This window comes from Poromitra crassiceps (genome assembly GCF_964638095.1).
Source record: "Poromitra crassiceps genome assembly, chromosome: 28".
Taxonomy (NCBI): Eukaryota; Metazoa; Chordata; class Actinopteri; order Beryciformes; family Melamphaidae; genus Poromitra; species Poromitra crassiceps.
In genome coordinates this window covers 19,619,331-19,646,676 of record NC_139651.1, presented here as the reverse complement: position 1 = coordinate 19,646,676, position 27,346 = coordinate 19,619,331, and the positions used below count along the sequence as shown (strand labels likewise).

General features: G+C 40.1%; 1 protein-coding gene and 1 long non-coding RNA gene across 2 annotated transcripts; both read right to left on the bottom strand.

The window, feature by feature from the left end:
- Positions 1–2,132: 2,132 nt before the first annotated feature.
- Positions 2,133–9,127, bottom strand: spi1b (Spi-1 proto-oncogene b). Its single transcript, XM_083662330.1, has 5 exons — positions 8,777–9,127; positions 8,007–8,094; positions 6,647–6,855; positions 4,560–4,716; positions 2,133–3,042 (listed from the first exon to the last, which is right to left on the bottom strand). Exons 1-5 carry the CDS (start codon positions 8,816–8,818, stop codon positions 2,729–2,731), a joined length of 810 nt encoding a protein of 269 aa, XP_083518456.1. The 5' UTR covers positions 8,819–9,127; the 3' UTR covers positions 2,133–2,728.
- An 8,428-nt stretch (positions 9,128–17,555) lies between these two features.
- On the bottom strand, positions 17,556–20,065 carry LOC310799736. Its single transcript, XR_014553828.1, has 3 exons — positions 19,962–20,065; positions 18,708–18,801; positions 17,556–17,708 (listed from the first exon to the last, which is right to left on the bottom strand). It is a non-coding gene; the product is annotated as an uncharacterized lncRNA (long non-coding RNA).
- Between the last annotated feature and the right edge of the window lie 7,281 nt (positions 20,066–27,346).

The following is a 27,346-nucleotide window of genomic DNA, read 5'->3' as shown; positions in this document are numbered from 1 at the left end:
TCAATTCAATCTACTCAAACCATTTCCCGTTTCCGCCTTCAAATTAAAAGCGTGAAACCAAGCTATAGCGAAAACGTTGCATTTCACCAACACATTTGTAACGTTACTTAAGCAGCGACAGCTTGTCATTGAATAAAGCACGGTTAAAATGAACTCCACTCACACTTGAAGCTGAAGGTCTGCCATGCTGCTATCCTCCTGGCTGTACAGTGTAGTCCTGCTTTGGGGCACGCGGAGCGGGTTTTCTAAACTAACCAAACTAACGTTAGCTAGTAGCAACCTAACTAGCCCGGCTGCTGTCCACAACAGAGTCATGTAAGGTGCTTCCTACTATTGTTCAAAAGTGACTTTCCTGATACAAACATCTGACTGCACTGAAGGTTGAGGTTATTGACTATTCTAGAATAAAAACAAAAAGAAAGTGACGAACGTTGTTTCATTTTTTTCTGATGCGGTAGGCTTTGTGGGCGACGTGCTCGCGCTCGCTTCGTTCTTCTTCGTCGATTGTAAGGGTCGCAAGGTATTATGGGATATCCTAATCAAACAAAGGTACCATCAAGCAACAAAGGTTCCCCCTGATGGTTCCTCGAAAAGTATCCATAACCAGGTACCTAGAAAGGTTGCAAAACCAGTGAACTTATGTAACAAACTGGTTTCAGACAGCCTAATTACAACTTCTTACACACATATATATATATATATATATATATATAGTAATTCATAAACAGTTATAAATGTTTTATTCCTGATTAAGAAGCCAATTTATAATTATTTAACAATTGTATTTAATCTAATTTATAAATGCTATCTATGCTTTGTAAAGCATAGATAGTCCTCACTTTAGATGAGGTCACACAAAAGACAACTACTAACTACTTTAACTAACAACTACTAACTACCTTAACTAACAACTACTAACTTAACTAACAACTACTAACTACCTTAACTAACAACTACTAACTAATAACATGGGGCATGCCGATAGGGGTGGTATTGGCCACCCCAGTTGCCAAAACTTTTTTTTTATGTAAATGCATACCTGTCAAGGCTTTGAAAAATGCTACCTTATCCCTAAAGGGGAGACTCGTGGGTACCCACAGAACCCATTCCCAGATATCTGGAGGTCAGAGGTCAAGCCCCTTTGAAAATGGCCATGCCAGTTTTTACTTTGCCAAAATGTAGCCTAAATTTGGAGCGTTGGCCTAGGTCTTCTAGTTTCATATGATACCAGGCTCTTCACGCTAGCTTGATGAGTCGGCGACAGCCTCTGAAAGACTGTGATGTCAGTGATGTGGTGGCCAATCAGATTTCACGGTGTGGCCAGGGCCAACTAGGCATGTCCCATGTAATTATGGTAGTTAGTAGTTGTTAGTTAAGGTAGTTAGTAGTTGTTTGTTAAGTATTTTGTTTGACCTCATCTAAAGTGAGGACTATCTACTGTATACCTTACAAAGCATTTATAAATGAGGTTAAATACAATTGTTAAATACATTATAAATAGCTTTGCTGTGTTTATGAATTCCTTACAAATGCTTAATAATGTATGAACAATGCTTTAGAAATTATGAATTAAGTATTTACTAATACTTAACCAATGCTTAAATAGTGTGGAGTTATTATAAAGTGTAACATTCAGTATAAAAACAAATACAACTGGAGTACACTGCATACCACCGTCAAAATTAAAACTTCAAGGGCATTTTAAAAGCTTTGGTTGAGAATAGCTCAACACTGATGAGAGGAGGGTTGGAGCCTGTGCTGTGTCAGGGAAAAGAAGCAGATAAGAACTGGGTGACAGCCCACTTCAACCTCAGCCTTATGTATGTGATGTGGGATTGACCCGGGCTTGAGGAGATGTAAAGGAAAGGATTGTACCTGAAGATTGAGAAAAATCCCCACACTGCCACATTTATCTGAATAATCAGTGAAAAGTGAGAGGGGTGATTCAGTTGCTTTTAAACTTGTGAGCTGCATCAGATATCACTCACCTATAGGATCTTTCTCAAAATCACTATAAGGAAGCACATGTTTATGATTACAATCTCATTCAAGCATTTCTTAACTGTAAGACACAGATGATGTATTTGCAGAAAACATTTATTTTTTTCTTGTAATGCAAATAATAAAATACTGATAATTGTGTTATATTCTCTGGTAGGTAACCAAAATCACAGTGAATGCTCTGAGGGTCAGACCATATTATTGCTATTTGTGGTTCTTTGCTGATTTAAATATTAAATGCTGCTGTAAATAATACATACATACATACATATCATGGTATAGCCACGTGGGATCCAAAAGAGAACTTGAGCGAGGCCAACACGAGGAGAGTCGAACACCGTGCATACAGGAGGGATGCCATGGCAGACTGCAGTGTCAGAACTATGAGCTCTCTGAGGACATCTAGTGGCTATCTTGCTACGCAGGAACATTTTATTTTACAAAGTCTTTTTTCAGAGAAACAGGTCATAATGACCTTTATGCCATAATTGCTCGTTAACACAGAATGAGTCATTTCTGTCTCTAGCTCCATATTTCTGTGGAAAATATATGCATCATGTCATATCAGCCAATATCCTCCAGGGGCATATCTTACAGCAGCCATGTGTGTTATAATTCAAATAATGCTATTTACAAGATCAGCTACTGTAAGTTGATGGAACAACTTAAGCACCCACATTAACACGTGGCTCATGATTTTCCTGATATGTGTCTTCTCCCTGCTATCTTACATGTATGTCTTTCTCTCTAGATGACTTCTTCCCAGCACCTCACCACTGAACTGGTATGTGAGCTTCTTCTTGATCTTTTTGACCTCTCCGGTCTTGCCGTAGTTGCGCAGGGCGCGAGCCATCTTCTGATATGTCATTTTTTTGCGGTTGCCCTTCTGGACGCCCCAGCGGTGCGCGAGAGCCTCCTTGTGTTTGGACGAGAACTGGAATGTCCCCTTGTCTCGGTCCGCCCACCAGATACTGTCCTTCATGTCACCGTTCCTCAAAAGGTCCAGGAGGAACTGATACAAACGGATCTTCTTTTTATTGCCTGTTGGGAAAATCAAACAGTTACTTACTAATTTTGAACTGAGAGGCTACTTTGCTGTTGACTCATTCACTGATAGTAGGCTATGCCTATTCCATCACATTCAAACCAACCTATAAGGCCCCGTTATGACTGGATTCGTTTTTCCAGTTGTAGAGCTATTTATTCATTTGAATCTAGTCTGGAGTGAACGTATATGTCAGCTGTGAATGGTCCCTCAACAACACGGCTAATCGTTTTCAACATAAAGAATGATCTTACCATGAACCCTGCCCTCACTCCGCCCACATACCCCTAGCCACTCCCCTTCCCAGCCCTCAAACGGCAACTCTCTACCGTCCTATCCTTAGCTACGGCCCCATTCCCCTAGCTCCACCCCCTTTGCTCACCACGCCCCCCCCTCACCACCCACATCCCCCTAGACACTCCCCCTACCCACCCCTTGAACCCCAACTCTCTACGACCGTTCTATCCCTAGCTACGACCCATTTTCACTAGTCCCGCCCCCTATATATGTTTATATATTTATCGCAGTCTGGGATATGTCAATGTTTGGCAACAACATTGATTTTGATGGATTATTACTTTTTGTGCAATGTCAGATTAAAAAACAAAAACAAATGTTTTAGCTTCCATTGATTCCGATTAAAACCAAATGTGTTGATGCCACAGCTGCTACACCAGAAGATCATGCGTTCTATTTGAAGGCTTTCAAACTGAAGGCCTGACTTCAAAATTGTAGTTGGGCATACGCAAGCTGCGTTGCCATGGATACATGTCTGAAAGCATGGCAAACTGACCAAACTTCATCAAACACGGACAAACAAGGATTGAACATGTCGGATCTGACCGAACGTCTCCAAACAATTCCAAACAAGGACAGACAGACAAAGCACACCAAACCAACATGTGTGTGTTGTCTGCGTTTGCTTGGTATGCATGTGGCTTTTGCTTTTAGTAGCCTAGCTTGCTATACTTTTACTGAAGTCAAATGTTAAATGCAAGACTTTTATATTGACTGGAGTATTTCTCCATTGGTATTGTTACGTACATTTACTTAAGCTAAAGGATTTGAGTACTTTTTCTATCACTGTAATAATTGATCAAAGGTATCACTGGTAGTCTATATCAGTGGTCCCCAACCACCGGGCCACGGACCGGTACCGGGCCACAGCGCATTTGGTACCGGTCCGCGAGCCTGGTCAATTCTTTTTTTTTTAATAAACATAGGCTATAATATTATAGGCTGTGTGTGGCAGTTGAAACATAGTTTCAAGTTGACGTTTATTCATGTTTGTAGTTGAAACAAAAACATAAATACTGTAGGCTACATACAGTACAACACAAAAGGCTGCTATTTACCCTTTGTCGCCACCTGGTGAGTAAATATATATGTAACTAAAACCATTCAAATTGACAACCGGTCCGCAACTTTTTTTTCCATGTATCTACCGGTCCTTGGCACAAAAAAGGTTGGGAACCCCTGGTCTATATGATTTGCTGTGAATCTGGTTCCTCACCCAGATCTGCAGCTGTGACGGAGGGGACTCTCTCCCTCAGACACTCTTCATCAGACACCTCCAGCTCCACGGGACTTCGTGCTCGGTGCTCCTCATCGTCGGAGCTCCGCGGCGCGGGCGACAGGTGTGGGTACGGCGCGCGAGTGAAGAACTGGATCTGGAACACAGCGTTCAAATGTGATCGTCGGTTAGTAACAGACTCATGACCGTTGTGACGCTTTAGGAACACTATCGCAGTCCTCAATGTAACAAATCACCTGTCAGCAGGAGAGGGAATACAAAATCACACACAAAGAAAATCATGCTTAATAGGAAAGAATACATGATGTATGAGAATACATGATGTATAAGAATACATGCGTTTTCAACAGGACAACCAGGAAAATGAAATCAACATTATGAATGTAGATGCTTTTGTACATCCAAAATAACATTCATGCAATTCATGCAGCCGTGTTTCACACTCAAACTGTTAATTTGTTTCGCCGTACATTGTTATTCTCAAACGTGCAGTGAGGCCCTTGTTTGTACTGATGGTTTATACTGCAGATCACACACTCTGACGTGTCAGTTTGTGATACAATCATCTCGCTGGAAGTGACAAAGAGTGTCTCTGCTGAGCTGTCACTCTGCTCTGTGGTTGCTACTATAATGCCTGGGTGGGCAACACTTTGTCAAGGCATTCAAAACACGCAAACAGCAGAAACAATCGACTGGGTTGGATGGCAGATAATAAAAGCTTTTTGTAAGCAGCAAACAATTCTTTATAGTCTTTGTTTGTGTGTCTTCTGCATATGACAAATGTTTATTCACTAATATTACACCCAGCATCTAAACTGTTATGTTTGGGCAGACAATGTTACACCCAATGCTACAGTGAGTGATGCATTATATTTCATATTATACTATGAAGCATAGGATAAGCATAGAAGATGTGGATGTAAAGAATTGTAGTTTCCTCTATCCCATTCAATTGCCTAAGCTTATCTGAAAACACGTTCACACATCAGAAAGGACTGTATCATTAGTTTCACCAGTCACAATACCAATCAAAGTGAAGTTCACCCGTGAGACGAGTCACCAAAATAGATAAGTGTCAGTTGCAAATAAGTGATGAGGGAGTTGTAAAACCGATGGAGCACAGCATGAAACATAAAGTACTTTAACATATAATAACCTCTGCTCTGGTTCAATGGTTCACAACTGGAGTGGTGAAGCATGCTAATTTTTTATTTATTTATTTAAATTTTATTTATTTATTTATTTATTTATTTATTTATTTATTTATTTATTTATTTATTTATTTATATCTCAGCACCAAAGCCATTGGACCCCTTGTAGTTAGCCTATACTATCACATGCAATGGTCAAGAAAACCTTACTTGATGCAACATGCAGCATGCAGAAATGCTAACAATAGCTTTATAAAATAAATACATTACATCATTGATTCCCAAACTGTGGTCCGCGGCCCATTGGTGGGCCGTGGAGGTACTGCTGGTGGGCCGCAAGTCTGTCAACACTGCCGATAAGCTGTTTTTTTCCTCCTGGAAAAACGTCTGAAAAAGGGGTCTTGAATTTAACATGTGATTTTACATTCACAACAACGGCAGTTCCCCTCAAGCGAGGAGGGACTGCCTTCTCTCTCTCCTCCCCCCCCTCTCTCTCCCCCCTCCCTCCCTGGTATCACGTTACAACAGCGACACATGCACGCAGGCACTAGTTGGGTTTCCATCCATGTTTTTCTTTTGTGGTCGGCCCAATTGTCCAGCAGCCCACCGGGAAAGCTCCCGGTACTCCAGGTGGCCAGTCCGCCCCTGGGCCTTTCATGTATCCATGTGTTATTCTCTGCATTAACTGCATTTTTTGTGTGTGTGTTTATGATATAGATTGTTGTGTGTTTGTTTAATGCATAAAGTGTGTTTTTTGCCTGTGTGTTGGCAGCAGTACAGTATGTGTGTGTGTGCGTGTGTGTGTGTGTGTGTGTGTGTGTGTGTGTGTGTGTGTGTGTGTGTGTGTGTGTGTGTGTGTGTGTGTGTGTGTGTGTGTGTGTGTGTGTGTGTGTCCGGGGTGATAGAGGCACTTACTGGCTGCGGTAACCCATGGGCGTGAGCCCCCAGGTTGGGGTCCATCAGGGTCTCCATGTCGTATCGTATGGCGCCGTCATGTCGGATCAGGGCGGTTGGGTGCAGAGGCTGCAAACTGACAGAGTGAGGCTGCAGCTCTGTGAAGTGAGCCTCTTGGAGGTGTTCAAACTCCACAGGGTGCACGTGGTGAGGGTGATACTCCCAGTGTTCTAAACAGAGGTGGTGAGAAATATCATCAAATGTTTAATTGTATACGCACAGCGTGAGCCAAAAGTCACAAGAATGTCCTCACGAAGCCTAGAACAATTTGATTATAATAATGGATGTTAAAACATGAATCATACAAACATTCAAGACAACATAGGCTGTTCTGTTCACTCCCTCTGAGGTTTCTTGAACCGCGCTGAGGAGAATAATCGAGGAAGCTCTTTCCTGTTTATTGCCACACTGCCACTGTTAGAACAACTCTTTTTTTATTTATTTGTGCCCCTTTTCATTGGTCTGCTGAAAATGTTCAAATTATGAAATAAGAAATGTCAACAGCTCTCTATAAATATCTATGAAGCTCTCTCATGGAAACACCACTGAACCAAACAGAGGTGAACACAAATGTCACATGCAAATTATGCAACTGATGCTATGCTGGTGTACTGTCATCATATTAGAAATGAAATGCACTGTATTCATAACGAATAAATCAAACTGGATGATAATGTCATTATACATCTGTATCTTATTATGTATAATCCTTTAACATAATATGTCAGTACATGTCAGAGAAAATATGACTCACTTATAATAACTGATCATGAATGTAACTATTCTAATTTAAATTACTTAAGGATTCTAATACATTTGATTAAAATGTCAGCTGAACCTTTCTTTCTATGGACAATTTTTGCTGCAGGCCAACGAATCTGTTTGTATTTTTTCTCTTTTTTGGTTGTTTTGGTGCCATTATTCAAAACAGTTGCTTACAAGAGAAAGTAAAGGAGCTCTCCTGATACAGCAAAACCCCAAGGGGCGAAAGTTATTCTATGTCTGTAGTTTTAGCGGCGGACAGAAGTGGCATCTGTTTCCTGTGTTCCTTCTATGTGGTGGAGCTCCAGCTGCACAACTTACATGCTTTTTATGTCTCATATAAAGACAAGCACCGTGTCACTGCATACCACAACGTTGCTCCATCTAATGAATTCAATGACTGAATTGGCTATCAATGGAAACATGTGAATACAGCGTTAATGTTTCAGTTTATTTTTGTGAATTCCATTTGTGAAATTCCATTTATGGTTTTGAGTGGTATTTAGAATTAATACAGCAAATAAAGGGATTTCGATGCTAAACTAAATGTGAAACTCACCTGGCTGGATATCTCCATCTAAAACATATGGACTATAATATTCTGTCACTTGTCGGTAGATCTCAGGTTCATACATTTCTTCTGGGGGCTGCAAGGGCGAAAAAGAACAGAGAAACTGTCATGGATCAGAAATCTTTGTTTATGTGATAATTATCCACATTATCACATGAATCGTGTGTGTCATTTATCAAAGGAAATATGAATCATCCTGTTTATGAATATGTTTATATGTAACTTTGTGAATCAGATGTGTCATTAACATGATCTGATAGTGACCAAAATTAAGCATGTTTCTTTTATTTTTTTGTGAGGATCAGTGAGGTTCAGTGAGGATTAGACATGTATAAAGTATAAAGTAGCCTTATGCAGTATTTATTCTACGGTTATAATGAAGCAAACATCTCATAATATATCTGATTCTGAGACTACTACTACTACTACAGTACACAGAAATATCCAGCTTTGCATACATGTTTTCCATCTTATTAACTACGTGCTGCATGATTCAAAGAAACAGCTAAAAAAAATGTGATTGATTGGTTGATTTCTTTATTTACGTGTCACACACCAATGGTGTATGGGCTTATGAGACACGACAAAAACAGATACAAAACTGTGGTTTACAGAACTTCAGCTTCCATATTTCAGAAGGCAAGATAACAAACAAAAGGACACACGGTGTCATATAGAAAAACACACTGAAACACACTGAAACACACTGAACACCTGGGTGTTTTGCAAAGAGATTGATATGAAAGAAAAATACTTACAGGCGAGATGATGTAGTTCTCCATTCTGTATGGATCCAACATGGGGACCTCTTCTCCAACGAACCGACTCTCAGGTTCTTGACTGGCAACACTCTCTCACAATCTTTCAAAACGTTTGCGCCATTGCACAATGTTTCAAAATTTCCTCTCACTGAACCAAAAACGAAAATGTCCTCCTGCCCGTCTTGAGTTTCACTGGTGTTTAAGGCCTGTAGCTGTGCCTCTAGTAAAATGGCCTGTAGCTGTGAAATATACAAGGCCCACCGTTTGAGTGTGAAATGAAAAAGGCACTTTTTGACTTGTGTAGATGTGTGTGTGGGTGGGAGCGGTGGAGTGTGTCTGTTAAAGGTTCCTGGCCATTGATGAGTTGTCAGGAGGAGACATCAAGCCTCACATTTATCTGCTCTGAATTGTCTCCTCCCTTAGCAGCCAATCGTAATGAAGTGTCTCCTCACAGCATGCAGTCTCTCCACACACAAAAAAGGTGTTTTTAAAGAGGATCAACTTTGCCACATATTTGTTCCAAGCAAGTTTATTTTTCAGCTTTGGTCAATTTTATTCATTTATTTTGCTTTTAAAATATTTGGCAATTAAGTTACAACATGCCTTAGATTCCATAGCTCTTTTATATCAGTTATCTCCTGTGAAAGAGGGAGTTTACTGTGTTGACATGGCTTCAAATTCAATAATATGATCATCTACTGCTCACACTCTTCTACCAAAGTTGAACATATTTGCATTTGTTAACCCTTTTAGTAATGAACTTATGAAAAATACCGATAGATACATTTAGTCATAATTAAATGGGAGGATGTGCACAAATTTACAACACAAACACAAACAGGATTCAGAAATGTTTCTTTATTAGACAATATATGTGATATTAACATAACATAAATAACTACCCTACTGCATGTATGCATCCTTCACTTCTACTCACCTAGAAGAGTCAGTCTGGCTTGAGAGACTAACAGGAAGTGTAAACACAATCGGAAGCTATTGTGTTTACACTTCCTGTGGCGGAGCTTAACCCCCACAGCCTGCTTGAGTCACTGACCAGAGAGACCATCTCTGCTTTGAGCAGGAAGTCCTAACACAAACTGCTCGAGTGGGCGGGGCTACATAAGGTGAATAGGTGACATAATTTTATACTGATGCAAAATGACCAAAAAGTGTTATCGAGGGAATTATACACACAAACGATCACTTGCGCATGCACAAATGCAAGTCCATACACACACACACACACACACACACACACACACACACACACACACACACACACACACACACACACACGCACACACACACACACACACACACACACACACACACACACACACACACACACACAGGGTGCTTGGAGATTAGATGAAGTTATCTGTTTTGTAACCTCACAGAAGTTAATGGAGATATGATTATCAGGAAGAGGAGACAGCCTACTGTTAAACAATTCCTATGGGGAAATACAGTCGTCTGCACCAAACCGATAAAGAAACTACAAAATCCAAAGTCAAAAACCTTTGATGTCTTTTGTATGTTTGTGTGGATACAGTATAATGTTCTATATATAGATCATGTATGGGTTCAGAATGCATGAAGTACATTACTTTACTGTCAAACCTTCTCATGTTGAGTGGAGAATCACCTTCAAAATGAAAAGCTTTATCACTTTCTAAAGGTTCTGTAAACATTGTGTCATGGTTAGTGTGTTATACTGTTAGAGAATCTGTTTCTCCCAAAAAGATCTGTTGAAAAGTAACAGCACTTTCCAGGCTTCATTTATATCATTGTTGCTCTCTGCTTAAGAGGAAGACTGCAGCATTCTGATAAGGGCAGGTGCTTAAAATATTACTTTCTGCAAGATAAAAATCAGACTGAAGATATGTTTAACCGCGGTCACTTTATGCCCATGGCTGCTGAGCCCTCAGCTATAAAGGACCAATCCACTTTAAAACAAGAATACCAAGGACATACAGTACAGTATGTACAGTACACAGTATATATACAGTACAGTATGTACAGTACACAGTATATATACAGTACACAGTATACAGTACAGTATGTACAGTACAGTATGTACAGTACACAGTATATATACAGTACAGTATGTACAGTACACAGTATATGTACAGTACACAGTATACAGTACAGTATGTACAGTACATATACAGTACAGTATGTACAGTACACAGTATATATACAGTACAGTATGTACAGTACACAGTATATATACAGTAGCTACAGTATGTACAGTACACAGTATATATACAGTACACTATTATACAGTACACAGTATATATACAGTACACTATGTACAGTACACAGTATATATACAGTACACTATGTACAGTATGTACCATATTCATTGGAACACTCATGATGAGGAGTCCTTGACTGAGCTCATTTGCAGCAGAGATTGTTGGAAATATTTCCTACTAGATGCATTGTGCTCGCCTGATTTTCTACTCATGCTCTAAATGAGTATGATAACATAATCATACTCATTATGATAATGATAACAATATGAACATACAATAAAACAAAGAATGCCCTCTGTACAAACGGAGATCATCAATGTCCCGTTAAAATGGCATTCCTGGTTCTATGATGTATGACTTATGTCTGATGTCATTGTAAAGGCTTTTCATCAGTAGATCAGTTAGCTTTCATGCTAAACTGATGCTAGGGCATCATAGGAGCTGTTGAAACCACACAGACTGTGGCCTGCTACCCCGCCTGGCCTCATGTTAATCACAGCTGCCTGAGCAAAACTGAGGACATTTACAGCAGCATTTTCCGAGTATATTAATACATAGCAAGCCCAGCACTATTTCCACCAGCACTATTTTCAGTGCATCTAAACGACACTGGGTGATTTTTCTTCTTTTAAGTGAAGGGTGACATATTGTTCATGTGCACATAACTGACAGCGTTGTGTTTAGTTACTGTGCTTAAAAATTAACCTTTAAAAGAAATACAAGAAGAAATACATTACTTCACCCTCATGTCTGCTATTAATACTTGGAGATATTGAAGAAAACATGGTCAAAATAAAATGGATTGAAATTATGCTTTTTCCACCATTATCTCCAGTGGTGTAGTGGTGCCTGGCCTGGAGAAGAATATACTCTTAATTTATGTCCCAATTTTTTTAAAGCGGCCAAACAAAGGATAATCCTGTGCTACAGTTAATAAACGGTGACATATTTAGTTCATCCAAAAATGGGCCAGTTGTATTTGTACAAATTAATTGAATTGAATGATAAAGGTGTTTATTCGAATACATCGGCATACATTTGTACATCAATCATTATCCACTTTATAGCAGTACAAGGTGCTGTTCTGAGGCTGCAGACATCGTCATACCTCTCCATGTGATCAGTGGCAGCGGCCATACCTCAGCCATGTGGTTATCTGACATGACCAACACCTCTCCAGGTGGTCATGACCATCATGACCACCTGGAGAGGTGTTGGTCATGTCAGATAAGCACATGGCTCTGACATACTGGAGCTCCTTATCACAACTTATCACAAGTTAGGAGATAAGCATGACTTTTATGGCATCAACAACATCTTTAGCAAACCAGGAAAACAATTATTTTCACTTTATTAAATTGTCCACATTGAGTCACCGATTTTGAGCTCCAAAAGGTCAATTTTTCAAAGTTGTTGTAGAGCCTTCATATGAGGCTCTAATGAAAGCTCTGCTCATGCTGAGTTGAGTTATGAACTGTAAAACAACATTGGTCTACACAGAGCTCATCTCAGAGGTCAAAAAGGTCAACTTTTGTTGTCCATGAGAAACAAACCGTCGCTCGCTATGGTCACTAAAGCCCTATTCGCACGAGACTAGTATTACCTGGGGACCTCGTGATTTAGAAATTACCCCCCGACGTCTGCGTTTCTGGGGGTACATTCGCACGGGATACGCCAAGTCTGTGTTTTACTCAAATGTACTGACATCCCCGTGGTTTAAGTTGCAGCCTCCAGCTGGCTGGATAAAGTAAGCAGCAGAATCATTTGGACTTCTGAACAGAATTTTTCAAAATGAAAGCTTTTGTTCAAACTCGATAAAATACACAAATTGAACTGATGTCACAGAAATTGTAGGCTATACATGGCTACCCTTGGAAAAGGTTATATTGCATTTAGTGACATATATCATTTGATTTTGTAGTGCTGAAGAATTTTTGTAGCCTACTCAAAGTATATTAGGCTTGCTCCTATAGTATATCACTCAGGAGGCCAGTAAACTGGCTGTCAGGTTGGCAGCAATGTTGGCAGTTTTGGCCTCTTACAGGCCAAATTCAAAAATGTAGTTTCAAGAAATAAAATTTAAATTTAAATAAAATTTAATCAAATAAATTCAAACATTAAACTTGAGGTTCCTCTTATGTTCTTATATCTATTATGTTGGGTTAGATTAGCCATACTTATTTTTTGTTGTTGTCGTGATTGTCGTTGGGATATCAGAGACTAGCCTACTGCGCATAGATAACAGATGTCCCAGCTGATCACGCCGTCAGGGTGACACCGTGACAGCCAGGAATACTAACGCTCTTTATTATGGAAAAGTAGTGGATAGATAGTGTCACGTGGTCAGACGCACCGTCTACGTCAGCACGCTTCCAGCGACGCGCAGGTAGATAGATCGATAGATATCAGTAGGATATCATCTAGTGCGAAACTCTGCATAGATAACAGAGATCTTGCAGCTCACGCCGTCAGCGTGACAGGAATAGGCTCTTTAAGGAAAAACTAATTTGTTTTATTCACAAAAACATGTCATAAGGCACAATGCATAAGCAGGAACATTGTTGGGGGATGCGCAGACAGTGACACTAAAACGTTAATTATATAATTGACAGCGCACCTCCATAATTCGTGACGCAAAATATCAGAAAAGGGCGCATGCACAGAAAACAGAACTAAACCTAAACTACGGATCCAAATCACAGATATGCCGATTCGCACGGGACTAATTATCAGAGGAGCTCTGTGTTTGGCGAAATATGGTAGGTAGGCGAATTTGCGGCTGAATTATTAGGCTATATGCCTACTACTTGCGACGGACATGGACAATTAGGCTATTGCAAATTGACAGAGGTCCCCAGATAGCCTACTTATCCCATGCAAATAGGGCTTAATTTCTCTATGGCCACTAATTTCTAAATTAATTGCATTGAATTATAAAGTTGTTTATTGGAATACATCGGCATACATTTGTAGCCTACATCAATATCCACTTTATGGCAATAGCCTACAAGGAATTTAACAATTTGCAATGATTAGTAGGCTACATGGATGATGGCCTTCATCTGAATTTGTTGAGTCTGCCCATGTTCACTCCTCTCATCATTAGCCTACTCTCTGAACAGTTATGAAGTGCAAGCTGCTGGGGCAACGGGGCCTCCCAGCCATTACAAATGGAGAGGGATGCTTGAGAAGATTGTAATGGAGCTGGCAATACGCCTATAGCTTTTCCTTTCCACATGAAGATCCAACATGAGTCATCAGACAGATTGTACACTTATTCTTCAGTTGATGCCAGTTGGAAGCTCTGGTCTGCCCACAGGTAACATCTGCACTCTCATCTAGAGGACCTCCTCTTGTCAGATCAGTCATCATCACCTTCTCCAACACCTTCCCGTGCCCATAGAACCGACCACTGATCACATGGAGAGGTATGATGATGTCTGTAACAGTAGGCAGATGTATTCGAATATACACCTTTATCATTCAATTCAATTAATTCTGAAATTAGCAACCATAGGGAGAAATTAGTGACCATAGAAGAAATTAGTAACCATATAGAGCGGTTTGTTTCTCATGAACCACAATGTTGACCTTTTTGACCTCTGTGTACTTACAGTACCTGTTGTTTTACAGTTTATAACTCAACTCAGCATGAGCAGAGCTTTCATTAGAGCCTAATATGAAGGCTTTATGTCTACAACAACTTCAAAAAATTGGCCTTCGGGAGCTGAAAATCCATGATGGCCATCTTGGTTTTGAAGGTCAAAAATAGGTCAAATCATCAAAATGACATCAGTTATGAATTCCTTGACCCAAAAAAGTCGCAGAAACCATGTAGCACTACTACAGTACTCCAGTACTTTGCAGCATTGTAGGTCAAACCATGGAAATGTAAATTTCCAAAATAGCCGATGATCGCCATTTTTGATTTAGGGCTTAAAAGAAAAAAGAAAAAAATCCTGCATTTTCACAAGAGGATCTCTACTCATCTAATGTGAATCTCTTTGATAAATCTGCCTTTTACTTGTAATAATGCAGACCTTAGATGCCCTGAGAACTTGTAGTAATGCAGACCTTAGATGCCCTGAGATCTCATTTTGTATACGAGTGTGGTCGTTTTAGTGGCTGAAGAGATGCACACACGCGTCACATGATCCCTGTGCGCACACAGTGACATTATAAAAAAAGAGGAACTGGGAAATTCTCTTTTAGATTCAGTTCCTTGCAGGGTGCCTTAAAATGAATCCATGTCTGTGCCCTGGTGTTCAGTGGGATCCAGGTCGTGTCACGTCTGTGCCCTGGCGTTCAGTGGGGGTCCAGGTCTTGTTGAGAGTGATCTGCTTGCAGACCCATTGGGGCTTTTGTGTTGTTTGTTTTGTATGAATTTGTTTGTTAGCATGAATTTGTTTGTTAGCATGGTAGCCTTGTGGTTAAACGCGAGGGCCCATGCAGGCTACCAGCCACCGCCCTGCTGAAGTGTACTTTAACAAGCAGCTCCAGATCTGCTGCTCTGCGGCTGACCACACGCTCCCAAGGAAGGGACAATCAATAATGTATCATTTTATTTCACTACACTTTTCTTGTGCTGCTATTGGAGGATGAGCAGATATTGTTAAGGAATATTCCACTGACACATTGATGTGAAACAAGCTAGCATTTAAACACGAAAGGTGAAATGTAATGCACACGGACGTATTGTGTAAGACAGACAATACACTAAACAGAAAAAAGCAGGTACAGTATAGCTAGATACTATTTTGATTTCTAAATGGCTTCAATACACTCAACATAACTCAACTTGACACAATTCAGTTCGATGCAACTCAAAAACAAATCAGCGATACACTGCCAACAACCATTTACTTTTTCTTTATCACGGTATTGCACATAAAGGAATAGTATTTTGTTAATTTAATTTTCGCATGAATGTAAAAAGACCATAAAAACCATAATGGGGTTAGGGTTAGGGTGTTAGGGACTGTAAATTCATGTAAATTCCCTGCACATTTAATGCCTATTTATCTTAGCCTGTAAATTTCATGTACATTCAATGGTAAACTCTCATTTAACTCCGACTGTAAATTCATGTAAATCCACTGCCTATTTAACGCCTATTTAACTCAGTCTGTAAATCTCATGTAAATTCAACATAAATTCATATTTATCATCCACAGAACACTTCACCACTCATGTACATATTGTATATATTTACTCGATTTGATTGCACTTGCAACTTTGTGATTGTCTTTAGTTATCTTCCTACTTCTTATCTCTGTATATCGATGTGACCGCTACGCTGCATACAGACACTAAGACAAATTCCTATATGTAACTTGCATACTGTGGTAATAAAAGTGATTCTGATTCTGATGCTGAAACATTGCATGTATCAGATATTTTTAATGTTTGTCTGTTCAACACTTGTTGATTTTTTCAAGCCCTTTTTTGCTATGTATTTATATGCATTTTCCTGGGTTTGACTTGACTTGAGTCATGTGTCAATTAGTATCAATTATGTTTGGGATGTGCTCCACCCTGATTGCTTCACCCACACCAGCCGACCATCGAGCCTGTCAGCCTATGATTGCCATGTTATATATATGGGTGGGTGTCATGCTCCAAACATCTGACCTGATGAAGATCCAATGTGATCCAAACGTTGTCCTATTTTTTGTCTCATTAAACTATGGCATGGAGGCTCTACCTTCTTCCACTGATTGCCTTTTGATTGTGCCCAAATGTTTTGAGCACATATATCAACAGTGTTGGGGGTAACTCATTACAAAAGTAACATATTACATGTAATATATTACTTTTAGCAGTAACTCAGTAATATACCTTATTACTTATAGCAGTGGTTCTCAAATGGGGGTCCGCGGACCCCCAGGGGTCCGTGGCACTTTGCCAGGGGGTCCGCGAAAAGTTTTCAAGTAAAAAAAATAAAATAAAAAATAATTAAAAAGAAAATGCTACATGTTACTTATTCCTTCTCAAACTACTTCCTACATGGTGCTAGTCTATCAAAATATCTTGGCTGTCATTGATTGTGTTGCATAGTGGTTTTCTGGACTGTTGACAAATTGTGATATTGTAAGTCGCTTTGGACAAAACAAAAGCGTCTGCTAAATGACGTAATGTAAATGTAATGTAATAAAATATATATATATATATATTTTTTTTTGCAAAATCTTCATAGTTCAACGAAAATAGTTTATGCTTTAAATCTAAAATGGTTCATGGATTACATTCTAATAACAAACCTATCAAATTAAAAGTCAAGCACGTTACCGTGGAAACAATTAAGCTTAGCCCAAAATCACAAATCAGAATGAGGGGGTCCGCGGTATATTTTCTATCTTGTAAGGGGTCCTTGGCTGAAAAACATTTGAGAACCTCTGACTTATAGGATTTCAGTAATATTATACCAGTTACTTTGTCAAGTAACTCAAGTTACAAATTGAGTAATTTTGTTTTTAATCAAAGCACATATTTAAATAAAGATACAATCATTTCCTAATCAAACTGTGTGTTTTTATGCAAATAACCACTATAGATGACAATAACAAAGGAAAACAATAACATTTAGAATTTTGGATTGTTTACACTGACTTCAAGGCGGTTGACATTCTTTTTTGGGATGGTTCCGGGGCGGCGATGTCATTCTGCTGTTGCTGTTGTTTTGGTGAAAGTAATGCAAAAGTAGTGTAATAAGTAACGAGTGACTCTACACAGACAGTAATATTGTAAAGTAACTTATTACTTTCAAATGGAAGTAACTAGTAATATGTAGTATATTACATTTTTAAAGTAACTTGCCCAACACTGTATATCAACATGCATGAAACTCAACGTGTCTCTCTGGAGAAACGTAAATTCAAATGATGATCGTGAATGTGTTAATAAAGTAGCCATCCTTGCTCTACTTGTATTGAAGGGAAGTCAACATACTGTGAAGACACACACGTTACTGTGCCCTGCAGTAGCCCTGACCGAGTGCTTATTTGGCCTGGTCCCACCACAGGGTGTGACTGAGCACTTCACAGCTTTCTATGTCTGACTGCAGTCACAAGATGCCTATCTTGGATGGCTCAAACCAGCAGTTATACTGACACCTCTTCCACAGTCACACTGGCCCCCTAGTCTGTTTGGAGGTGTCACAAGTATATGCATTTATTTAGAGAGTCTATCTCTGTGCAGCGCAATCTACAATCAACCTCAAATCATACTGGATTCGACTTTTGGCTAGATGACACTTAAAAAAAGGGATTCCCTGATGTAAGAGGTCAATTGTTTATTCTAGTCAATCAGGTAACAAGATGACAACTACACTCACATTTTCCAAACTGACTTGTGGTGCTTTTCTTGTGCTAAAAGAGCTAGTTTTTGCTGACACCCAAAGTTCCCTTCTGTGACATTTTGGAGTGTCCTGTCTTGTCAGAAGCCTCACACACCGTGCAGGGTCACAAGACCGTGCGCCCACAGAACCTCTGAGAGGGGAATGACACGCATGACCACTGACTGTGGAAAACAGGATACAGAGTACGTCGCAACAGGAAGTGTTGCACTCCTCCTCAGCAGAACATCAGTTTGACCAGAATGACTGCAGCTCGATGTCCACACTCTGTAACTCCTTTGGCAGTGTTTGTCTTTCGTAATCGTTCTTTGCTCACCATTCTTTTGTCTTCTTTGTGACTTGGGTAATACAGTTGAAAAAAGTTGCTTTCATCCAGGAGAAGCTGACAGCTTGTAGCATTCTTCATGCTGCTGCGGGCAAAGAATCATTTGGTTTGGTTTATCCTACAGCATGTAAAAGTGAAACATGCAAATCAGCATGCATTAATATTACAAAGATTTTATTAGGCTTCAAATAATTTAAGCAAACGGTAACAATGATACCACCCCTAAATAACTGAAGGAAATGGTCCATAGCATTCTACCGATGTAATTTCTTGTTACTGTATTCAACTTGATAGGCTACATTTCAGGCTTGCACATGAGAAAAAAAACATTTAAATAGCCTGATTTCAAGTTACACTCTTTATAAATAAAATAAAATAAAATAAAAATAATTTGAATAAATGTTACTCAATAATCATGGTATATAAGGTATGATAACATGTCTTTCTGGTGAATTGAAATATAGTATATAAAGTAGCCTATTGTCATACACATAGTTAAATGTACTGTAATCAGTGCTGGGTAAGTTACTTTCAAAATGTAATAAGTTACTTTACAATATTACTGTCTGTGTAGAGTAACTCATTACTTATTATGCTACTTTTGCATTACTTTCACCAAAATAACTGCAGTAGCAGAATGACATCGCCGCCACAGAACGATCCCGAAAAATAATTTCAACCGTCTTGAAGTCAGTGTAAACTGTCCAAAATTCTAAATGTTATCCTTTTCCTTTTTTTATTGTCATCTATATTGGTTATTTGCATAAAAACACACAAATTGATTAGGAAATGTATTGGGAAATTATTGCATCTTTATTTAAATATGTGCTTTGATCAAATAAAATAAAGTAACTCGATTTGTAAATTGTGTTACTTGACAAAGTAACTGGTATAATATTACTGAAATCCTATTGGTAATAAGTTATATTAATGAGTTCCTGCTAAAGGTAATATATTACATGTTACTTTTGTAATGAGTTACCCCCAACACTGACTGTAATAGTTAACTATGAATGACCTCAAAACAGACACAAGTTCAGGAAAAAAACACATGAAGACATCCTGTATACCTACAGTAAACAAGACATCTTGTATACCTCCAGTAAACATCTTGTATACCTCCAATAAACAAAGTCATAGTCAAACATGAAGGCATATGAGAGAACATAAAAGAGTGTGTGGATAAGGAAAGCCAGGAAACGCCCCCCGTTCTCAGTCGCAGAACAAAGTGTGCTTCAGTCTTACCGGTGGCTTCAGTGTAGCAGCAGCATTGTGGGCCGTATGTCTCATCTGAACTGGAGAGGGCTCCATCAGGGAGTTGTTGAACTAGTGGAAGCAAATTGCCAAAGATGTGTTCAAAGATGATGGCTTTCTATATATCGCTGAATTAACAGGGGAACTAAAAACTTCCTTAATTCTACCAATTTAGGTTGGTAGTACCGTAAAGCTCCTTCTTCTTCTTCTCCTTCTTCTTCTTCTCGTTTTCTTCAAGTTCAAGTTCAAGTTCAACTTTATGTACAAATACAATGAGGTTCTTCTGCTTTGAGCAGCACCTTCTGCCTAAACACACAAGGACATGATCACAACATACAAATACAATGAGGTTCTTCTGCTTTGAGCAGCACCTTCTGCCTAAACACACAAGGACATGATCACAACATACAAATACAATGAGGTTCTTCTGCTTTGAGCAGCACCTTCTGCCTAAACACACAAGGACATGATCACAACATACAAATACAATGAGGTTCTTCTGCTTTGAGCAGCACCTTCTGCCTGTTATAACACACAAGGACATGATCACAACAGACCGACAGGAAAGAAAAGACAAGGAAGGTGTACATTTATTTATTTATTTATTTAACCTTTATTTAACCAGGTAGGTCAATTGAGAACCAGTTCTCATTTACAATGACGACCTGGCCAAGAGGCAGCATAAAAGGCAAAAAGAAAACAAATGGACATACAGAAAAACATAGAAACAAATAATACAATTATACAAGTCATACCAATCCTAAAAGAGTAATATTTACAATATTTACGGTGACATATTAAAAAGTAAATGGCTAAAAACAATAAGGACATACATGAAGAAGCAGATGGCTAAAAGCAAGTGCAATGATCTTGTACTATTGATTGTAGTGAGTTTTAGAAAGAGAGCAGAATGAGTGAGTTAAGCTTTAAGGTCGGTTGCAGATGATTCAGTCATCTGCAACAGAAAACTGAAAAGAGGAACGACCAAAGGAGGTACGGGCTTTGGGTATGAGGAGATTGATGGAGCTACTGGAACGCAGACTGCGATTTGTGTTGTGGATATTAAGAAGTGACTGTAGATATGGCGGAGTTTTACCTATGAGACTTTTGTAAATGAATAAAAAACCAGTGAGTTTGTCTGCGAGAATGGAGTGAATGCCAGTTCAGCAGAGAATACAGGCAGCAGTGGTGAGTGTTAACTGAAGATCCAGTCACAAAGCGGATAGCGGCGTGGTAAATAACATCCAGTTTGTGAAGGAGAGTTTTGGAGGCAAACCTGTAGGCTACATCACCATAATCCAGAATTGGGAGCACTGACATTTTAACCAGAAGCTGTTTTGCAGAATGTGTAAAGGAAGATTTGTTACGGTAAAGAAAACCAATACACAACTATGTAGGCTAACTATGTAGGCTACACAGTCACATCTATACAGGGCTATACACTCAGTGTATATACATAACCACAGTCCACAAATACAATATGATACAATTTACAATACAACCAAAGTGACAAGTGCGTTGCAGTGCGTATAGAGCTGAACAGTCACGAGACATTTCTTGCCCCGGAAGCGAGTTCCCCATTCATTTTCTCCATAGACATTTAGAAGAACTCCTTATAGAACGAGTTTTAAGGCTGGAAGAAAGCCAACCCGTGACCTACTTATCGTGAGTGAACATCAAACATTTCCGTTGGACCAGTTTGGGAACCAATGAAATAGAGGACTGAGGCAGCAGCCCTGGTGCGCGTCGGTCCTGGTGAATATTTCAGATGAGTGTCTTTTACCTCTGCACACAGACTGGGGCCTGCCTGTCAGAACATCACAATTTCACAATTTCTTAGAAGGATATGCCCCTTGAGATGAACCATCTCGTTTTCGAGGGGGTCCTTGAAATAGCCAAAGGACGTACAGTAGCGTACGGCTCAAATAGCCAGTTACAGATGGAGCTGCCCACACCAAGACCCCTGAGTTTCAACACCAGTTTGGATGGTACAGTTGTATTGAAAGCCGAGCTATAATCAATAAACAGCAATATGACATAGGTATTTTTCTGTGTGCATCATCTACAGATCTATTTGAACAATAAGCAAACTGTAGTGGATCGTTTTATGTCTGATATAAGCAGTTTTTCCAGGCACTTCATAAGAACAGTGGAGAGAGACAGGAGACAGACAGGTTTTTTTCTTAGCAATGGGCACAATGATGGTTTCCTTCAAACACAGTGGGACCACACACACACACACACACACACACACACACACACACACACACACACACACACACACACACACACACACACACACACACACACACACACACACACACACACACACACACACACACACACACAGATAGGAACAGGTTCAAGATGTCAGTAAAAAAACAAGATGGCTGGTTATAACTTCTCTTCTTCCTTATTCAAACAAGAAGGTGACAAACTCTAATGCAGTAGAGTTCACAACAATGGCTTCTATTTTGATTGAGCTTATTGGTGATCGAGCTCATACACAAGAGAGCAACCTCCTAGGACAGGTGGCATCTCCACCAGGGACCTGTTTTAACAACACTGTCTTCTTTACAGTGGACAAGCATCCACAGGACAAGGCATCATATTAAAAGATTGATATTGGGATTTATGAATCGACATCAGTTCCTTCAAATGAATATCGATTCAATATCAATATATGGATTTTTTTTAAATAAACCCCCAGCTCTACTACATCAATATCCATGACAAAACTCCCTACAAAGCATCTGTTAGCTTGTGCTAGCCTAAAAAAGAGCGAGATGTTTTCACCAAACGGCATTCTGTTTCACACAAGTGTAGAAAGCCGAGAGAGAAAAAGACACTTTAGGATGTCAGATCTTTGGGAGGTGTGGGTGGACAGTCCACACACAGTCCACACACACAGTCCACACACGCGGCCGTAGCTTCCTGGCTGATAGTCACCGGCGGTTTCGGTGGCCGTCGTGTGTTTCGCAAGACATGGAGCGGCCTCTTGGCATGCGTGCAGGGGAACATCCAGCCCTCTCACTTCTGATTCCCGATTCCTCATTTTCTCCGGTAACAACGCTGGACTCCACAACATCAGCCATCAGACAAGAAGGCTGAGGGTATTATTAGACCAGGCTGAATCACAAGGCACATGGAGAGACACACACACACACACACGTGCACGCGCGCGCACACACACACACACACACACACACACACACACACACACACACACACACACACACACACAACTCTCCACAGTGGATTATTTTTACATAAGTTAGAGAGGGAAAAACTGCTTGACTAGCAGGCTCATTCTGTTCTCTCAACCTGTTTAATTAACTTTGATGTCGAATAATTACATTTGTAACACACGCACGCACGCACACGCACACGCACACACACACACACACACACACACACACACACACGTGGCCTTAGAGCCCCTATCCCACCAAACAACAGTTCCTCTTTCTCTATGTATTGCTCAAGTCCGACAGGGATGACTCAGAGCGCGGATATTAATCATATTTTTCTGTTATCTTCACATCTCACTCGCCAAAACTCTGTCTGTCAGATGTCCATGATGACTTCAGGACTTCAACCAACGTCCTTACAGAACATCTCCACAGCGTGGCTCCCATGTCATCCTTACCTCGACACGAGTTAAAACCTGTGATTGTTTTGGCCCATTGATGGAAGCCTTTGCAGTCTATAGTGACATTATGTGACATTAGTAATGTCACATAATGCAACAGTTTGGATCTTACCTGCAATTACCACTCATCGCCATAGGTGTCACCCAAGAGATCAAAACTGAAAGACTGAAATAGAGAGAGAGAGAGAGAGAGAGAGAGAGAGAGAGAGAGAGACTAGGTACAGAGTCAGTGGACACAGCCTGGCCCTAGAGACCGGTCGCCACAGACAGACCTGGCTACCCAGGGAGGACAGGCTATGTTCACAGTGCACACAGAACACAGTAGAAACAGAGACACACTTTCTACTACACTGTGACAAATATGCAGAAATTAGAGCATCATTCTTCCCCAAAATTATACACAAATACCAAGAATTCGAAACACAATCAGAAAGAGACAAGCTTAAATACCTATTAGGAGAAAAACCAAACTGCTGCATATTGGCAGCTAAATATCTGCCTCCTGCCACAACCTCAGAGACATCCAGTGAAACACACCAGCTCATTTTATTTTTATTTTATTTTTATTTCATTTCATTTTTATTCTTATTCTTATTCTTATTTTATTTATTTTACTTATTTTATTTATTTTATTTTATTTTTATTTTCTATTTGATGATTACTGTTTGTTTACCTGTTGAACAACTGTAAAATTTAAGTCAGAATGCCCCCATTTTTTGGGAAGTTTATATGTACATATATCTGATTGTAAATTTTGACTGTTTGTACATTATACATCTTCGACTGTACATTCATTTATTATTATAATTTCCTTATTGTTGTACTGTTAATATGTGTATTTGCTTTGGCAATATAAGCACTGTCTTTTCATGCCAATAAAGCTATTTGAAATTGAAATTGAATTGAAAATTGAGAGAGAGAGAGAGAGAAAGAAAAGGCCATTGATCTATTGACATCATGAAGAGCGATTTTTCTGAAATGTGTGTTAAAATGAGCCAATGACACATGCTTTGCATCAGGCAGCTACATTAAAATGAGACCACTGATGCTTTTAAAACAACTGACAGTAGCACAGTAGCAGGCAGCTAGCAGGGCACTGCTAAGGTGGCCTCAGAGATCTCAGGGCATCACGGCCAGAGGGAGGGGCAATGGAGACCATGGCCTCCGTGTGATTCCCATCCTGGTCATCACACTTTTTTATGTAGATGTTTTATTACAGAAAGTGTATGAAATCCATGACCAAAATAGTCATACATTCTGTCATTCTGTTACTTATGGTTGGAATTCTAGTGAAAATAAAGTATTACTCTTTTTGCTGAGGACCCAACCCCCTCAAGGACCCTGGGGATCCCCAGACCCCACTTTGAGAAGCACTGAGGTAGGGAACGCTGCATGTCAGGGTGGTCTGCTGTTATTTCACTACCTCAATGCTAGGCTACAAGGATAAACAGAGGATATATAAAGCACTGGCTGTCATGACATTTTCTGTGATATTTTCTGGGTTCTTGTCAGGGCAAGAATCATAGCATAACAATGTAGGCCACTGTATGTGTTTCTGTCACATGCACCCCCTGGTGGCCGGGCAGTACAATCCGAGGACATGCTGTGGGACTTTATGGCCTTTCACTCTCTATTCTGCATAATTGGGTGCTCTAGAGTGGAGGAGGGGTTGGGTGGTGGAGGAGGGGTTGGGTGGTGGAGGAGGGGTTGGGGGGGCTACTGACAACCATGTATGGCCCTAAACTGAGGGAGGGCCCCCTTAAGTGTTTGCACTAGAATGCCTAGTGGTCCTCAAGTGTATATTTATGAATATCATCATTTTATGTTACATTGCACTGGTTTTGAAATCGAGTTTTATCTACAAAACTGCAAATAAATAGACAAATAAATTTTGCGCGAGACAAACTGGACCACGATTTTTTTCCCCATGGCGCTGGCCAGCAGGCCCACCGGGGTCAGAAGATGGCAAACTTGTTCCCATAAACTTTTGTTAACCACAGGCCTTATTTGATGAATTTAAGTGAAATCCCCATCCTACAACCCCATCGACTTTTTCCCTGACGACCCAAAATGGCGGCGATTTCTGGTTAAGCCTACAAAAATACGTCATCCCTGCAGGACTCTATTGCTCCATCGCACCGTCTAGCTACAGTGTGGGAGGAGGGAGGATGGACATCCTGAATCCTGGGTTCAAATCTGGAGTGGGCGGGGCACTATGTGTTTGTACAAAACGTGAACGCACTGAAAGCCATGCTGTATAAATGTATGAACACCTATACTCAGTGCTACGCCGTGATGCGATGTGTCTGATGAAGAACAGTGAAAGCTGCTCCCAAGGTGTCAAAATTAATTAACACCCATGTTTGACGCTGGATGATGTTGGGGGGAAAAGTTGGAAATATCACAAATGTATATCTGTTGTAATCATTGACAGTAAATATAGTTGTAATGCAAAGGACCAAGTATCTATGTAACTGTGTGTGTGTGTGTGTGTGTGTGTGTGTGTGTGTGTGTGTGTGTGTGTGTGTGTGTGTAGGAAGGATGTTCAATGCTAAATTACAAGTAGATGTAGGCTTCAAGCTTCTGTAGGCTAAATGATGTTTAGATTTGTGACTCCTCACTTGTCACCAGCCCTACAGCATCACTGTATCCTCCTTCTGCCCTGTCCTACAGCATCACTGTATCCTCCTTCTGCCCTGTCCTACAGCATCACTGTATCCTCCTTCTGCCCTGTCCTACAGCATCACTGTATCCTCCTTCTGCCCTGTGTAGATTCTCTGCTCTTCATTTCAACAACCCTGTATGCTATCATGCTGAAACCTGTTGCAGTGTGCACATGGACATCCTGCTAATCCTGGGCTTTGACTGATATCACATTTGTTGGGTTGGGTTTGTTGTTGTCATGACGACATGGCACATGCCCTGTCTTCGAAATGCCATCTAAAACCACAACATTGTATGGGTGCAGGAGAGACAGCTAAGATTGATTTTTGATTTTTAGAACAGTGTGGAATGTATTAATTATGTTTTCGGCGCTATAGAATAAATGTAACCCTCTGAATATGACACTGTCAATGTCCTGTGTAGTGGACATACCTAGGACTTGCTAACTTAGCCTATTTTTTAGACCTGATTTTATCAAATTAAAAAAATAACCAGAGAATTTTGCTCAAAATTGTTGAAGGGGGCTCAGACAAAGAGTTTTCAGATGATGAGGGTGAAGTGGACAGGTTACCTCAGGATGGATGGATGAAGGATGCTGAGTTCAGAGGAGGCAGCATCTGAGGGTGAGTGAGTAAGAGCATCAGAAACAATGAGTTCAGAGGAGGCAGCATCTGAGGGTGAGTGAGTAAGAGCATCATGATGACCCCAAATGTGGAGCCTTTTGGGCCAGAAAAACATCTCCATGTTTTCATAAGAACCGAGAACATAAAAAAAATCACTTGACTTGAAATATATCCCTAAAACATAAAGTATTAAAGTATTTTTTCTGTCTCAGAGTTATTATGACTAAACATCAAAACTCTTCTCAGACTGCCTAGTCTCCTGTGGATGCAATCTCATCTCAGTAAGGGACTTTTTGGTTAGGAAAAAGTAGGGGAGCCCAGCAGCTCCCTCCAGCCCCCAGAGCTAATACAAGACTTCCTGAAATCACGGGGACTGGGCGGGATCTCCATCCTGACTAGCCTGTGGTCTCCTGCATGATCCATCCTGATACGTGGCT

Coding starts and splice junctions, on each gene's coding strand:
- spi1b (XM_083662330.1), bottom strand. CDS start 8,818: ATGTTGGATCCATACAGAATGGAGAACTACATCATCTCGCCT. Junction 6,856..8,006: donor AGATGGAGATATCCAGCCAG/GTGAGTTTCACA, acceptor ACCTCTGTTTAG/AACACTGGGAGTATCACCCT. Junction 3,043..4,559: donor CGTCACAGCTGCAGATCTGG/GTGAGGAACCAG, acceptor TTTTCCCAACAG/GCAATAAAAAGAAGATCCGT.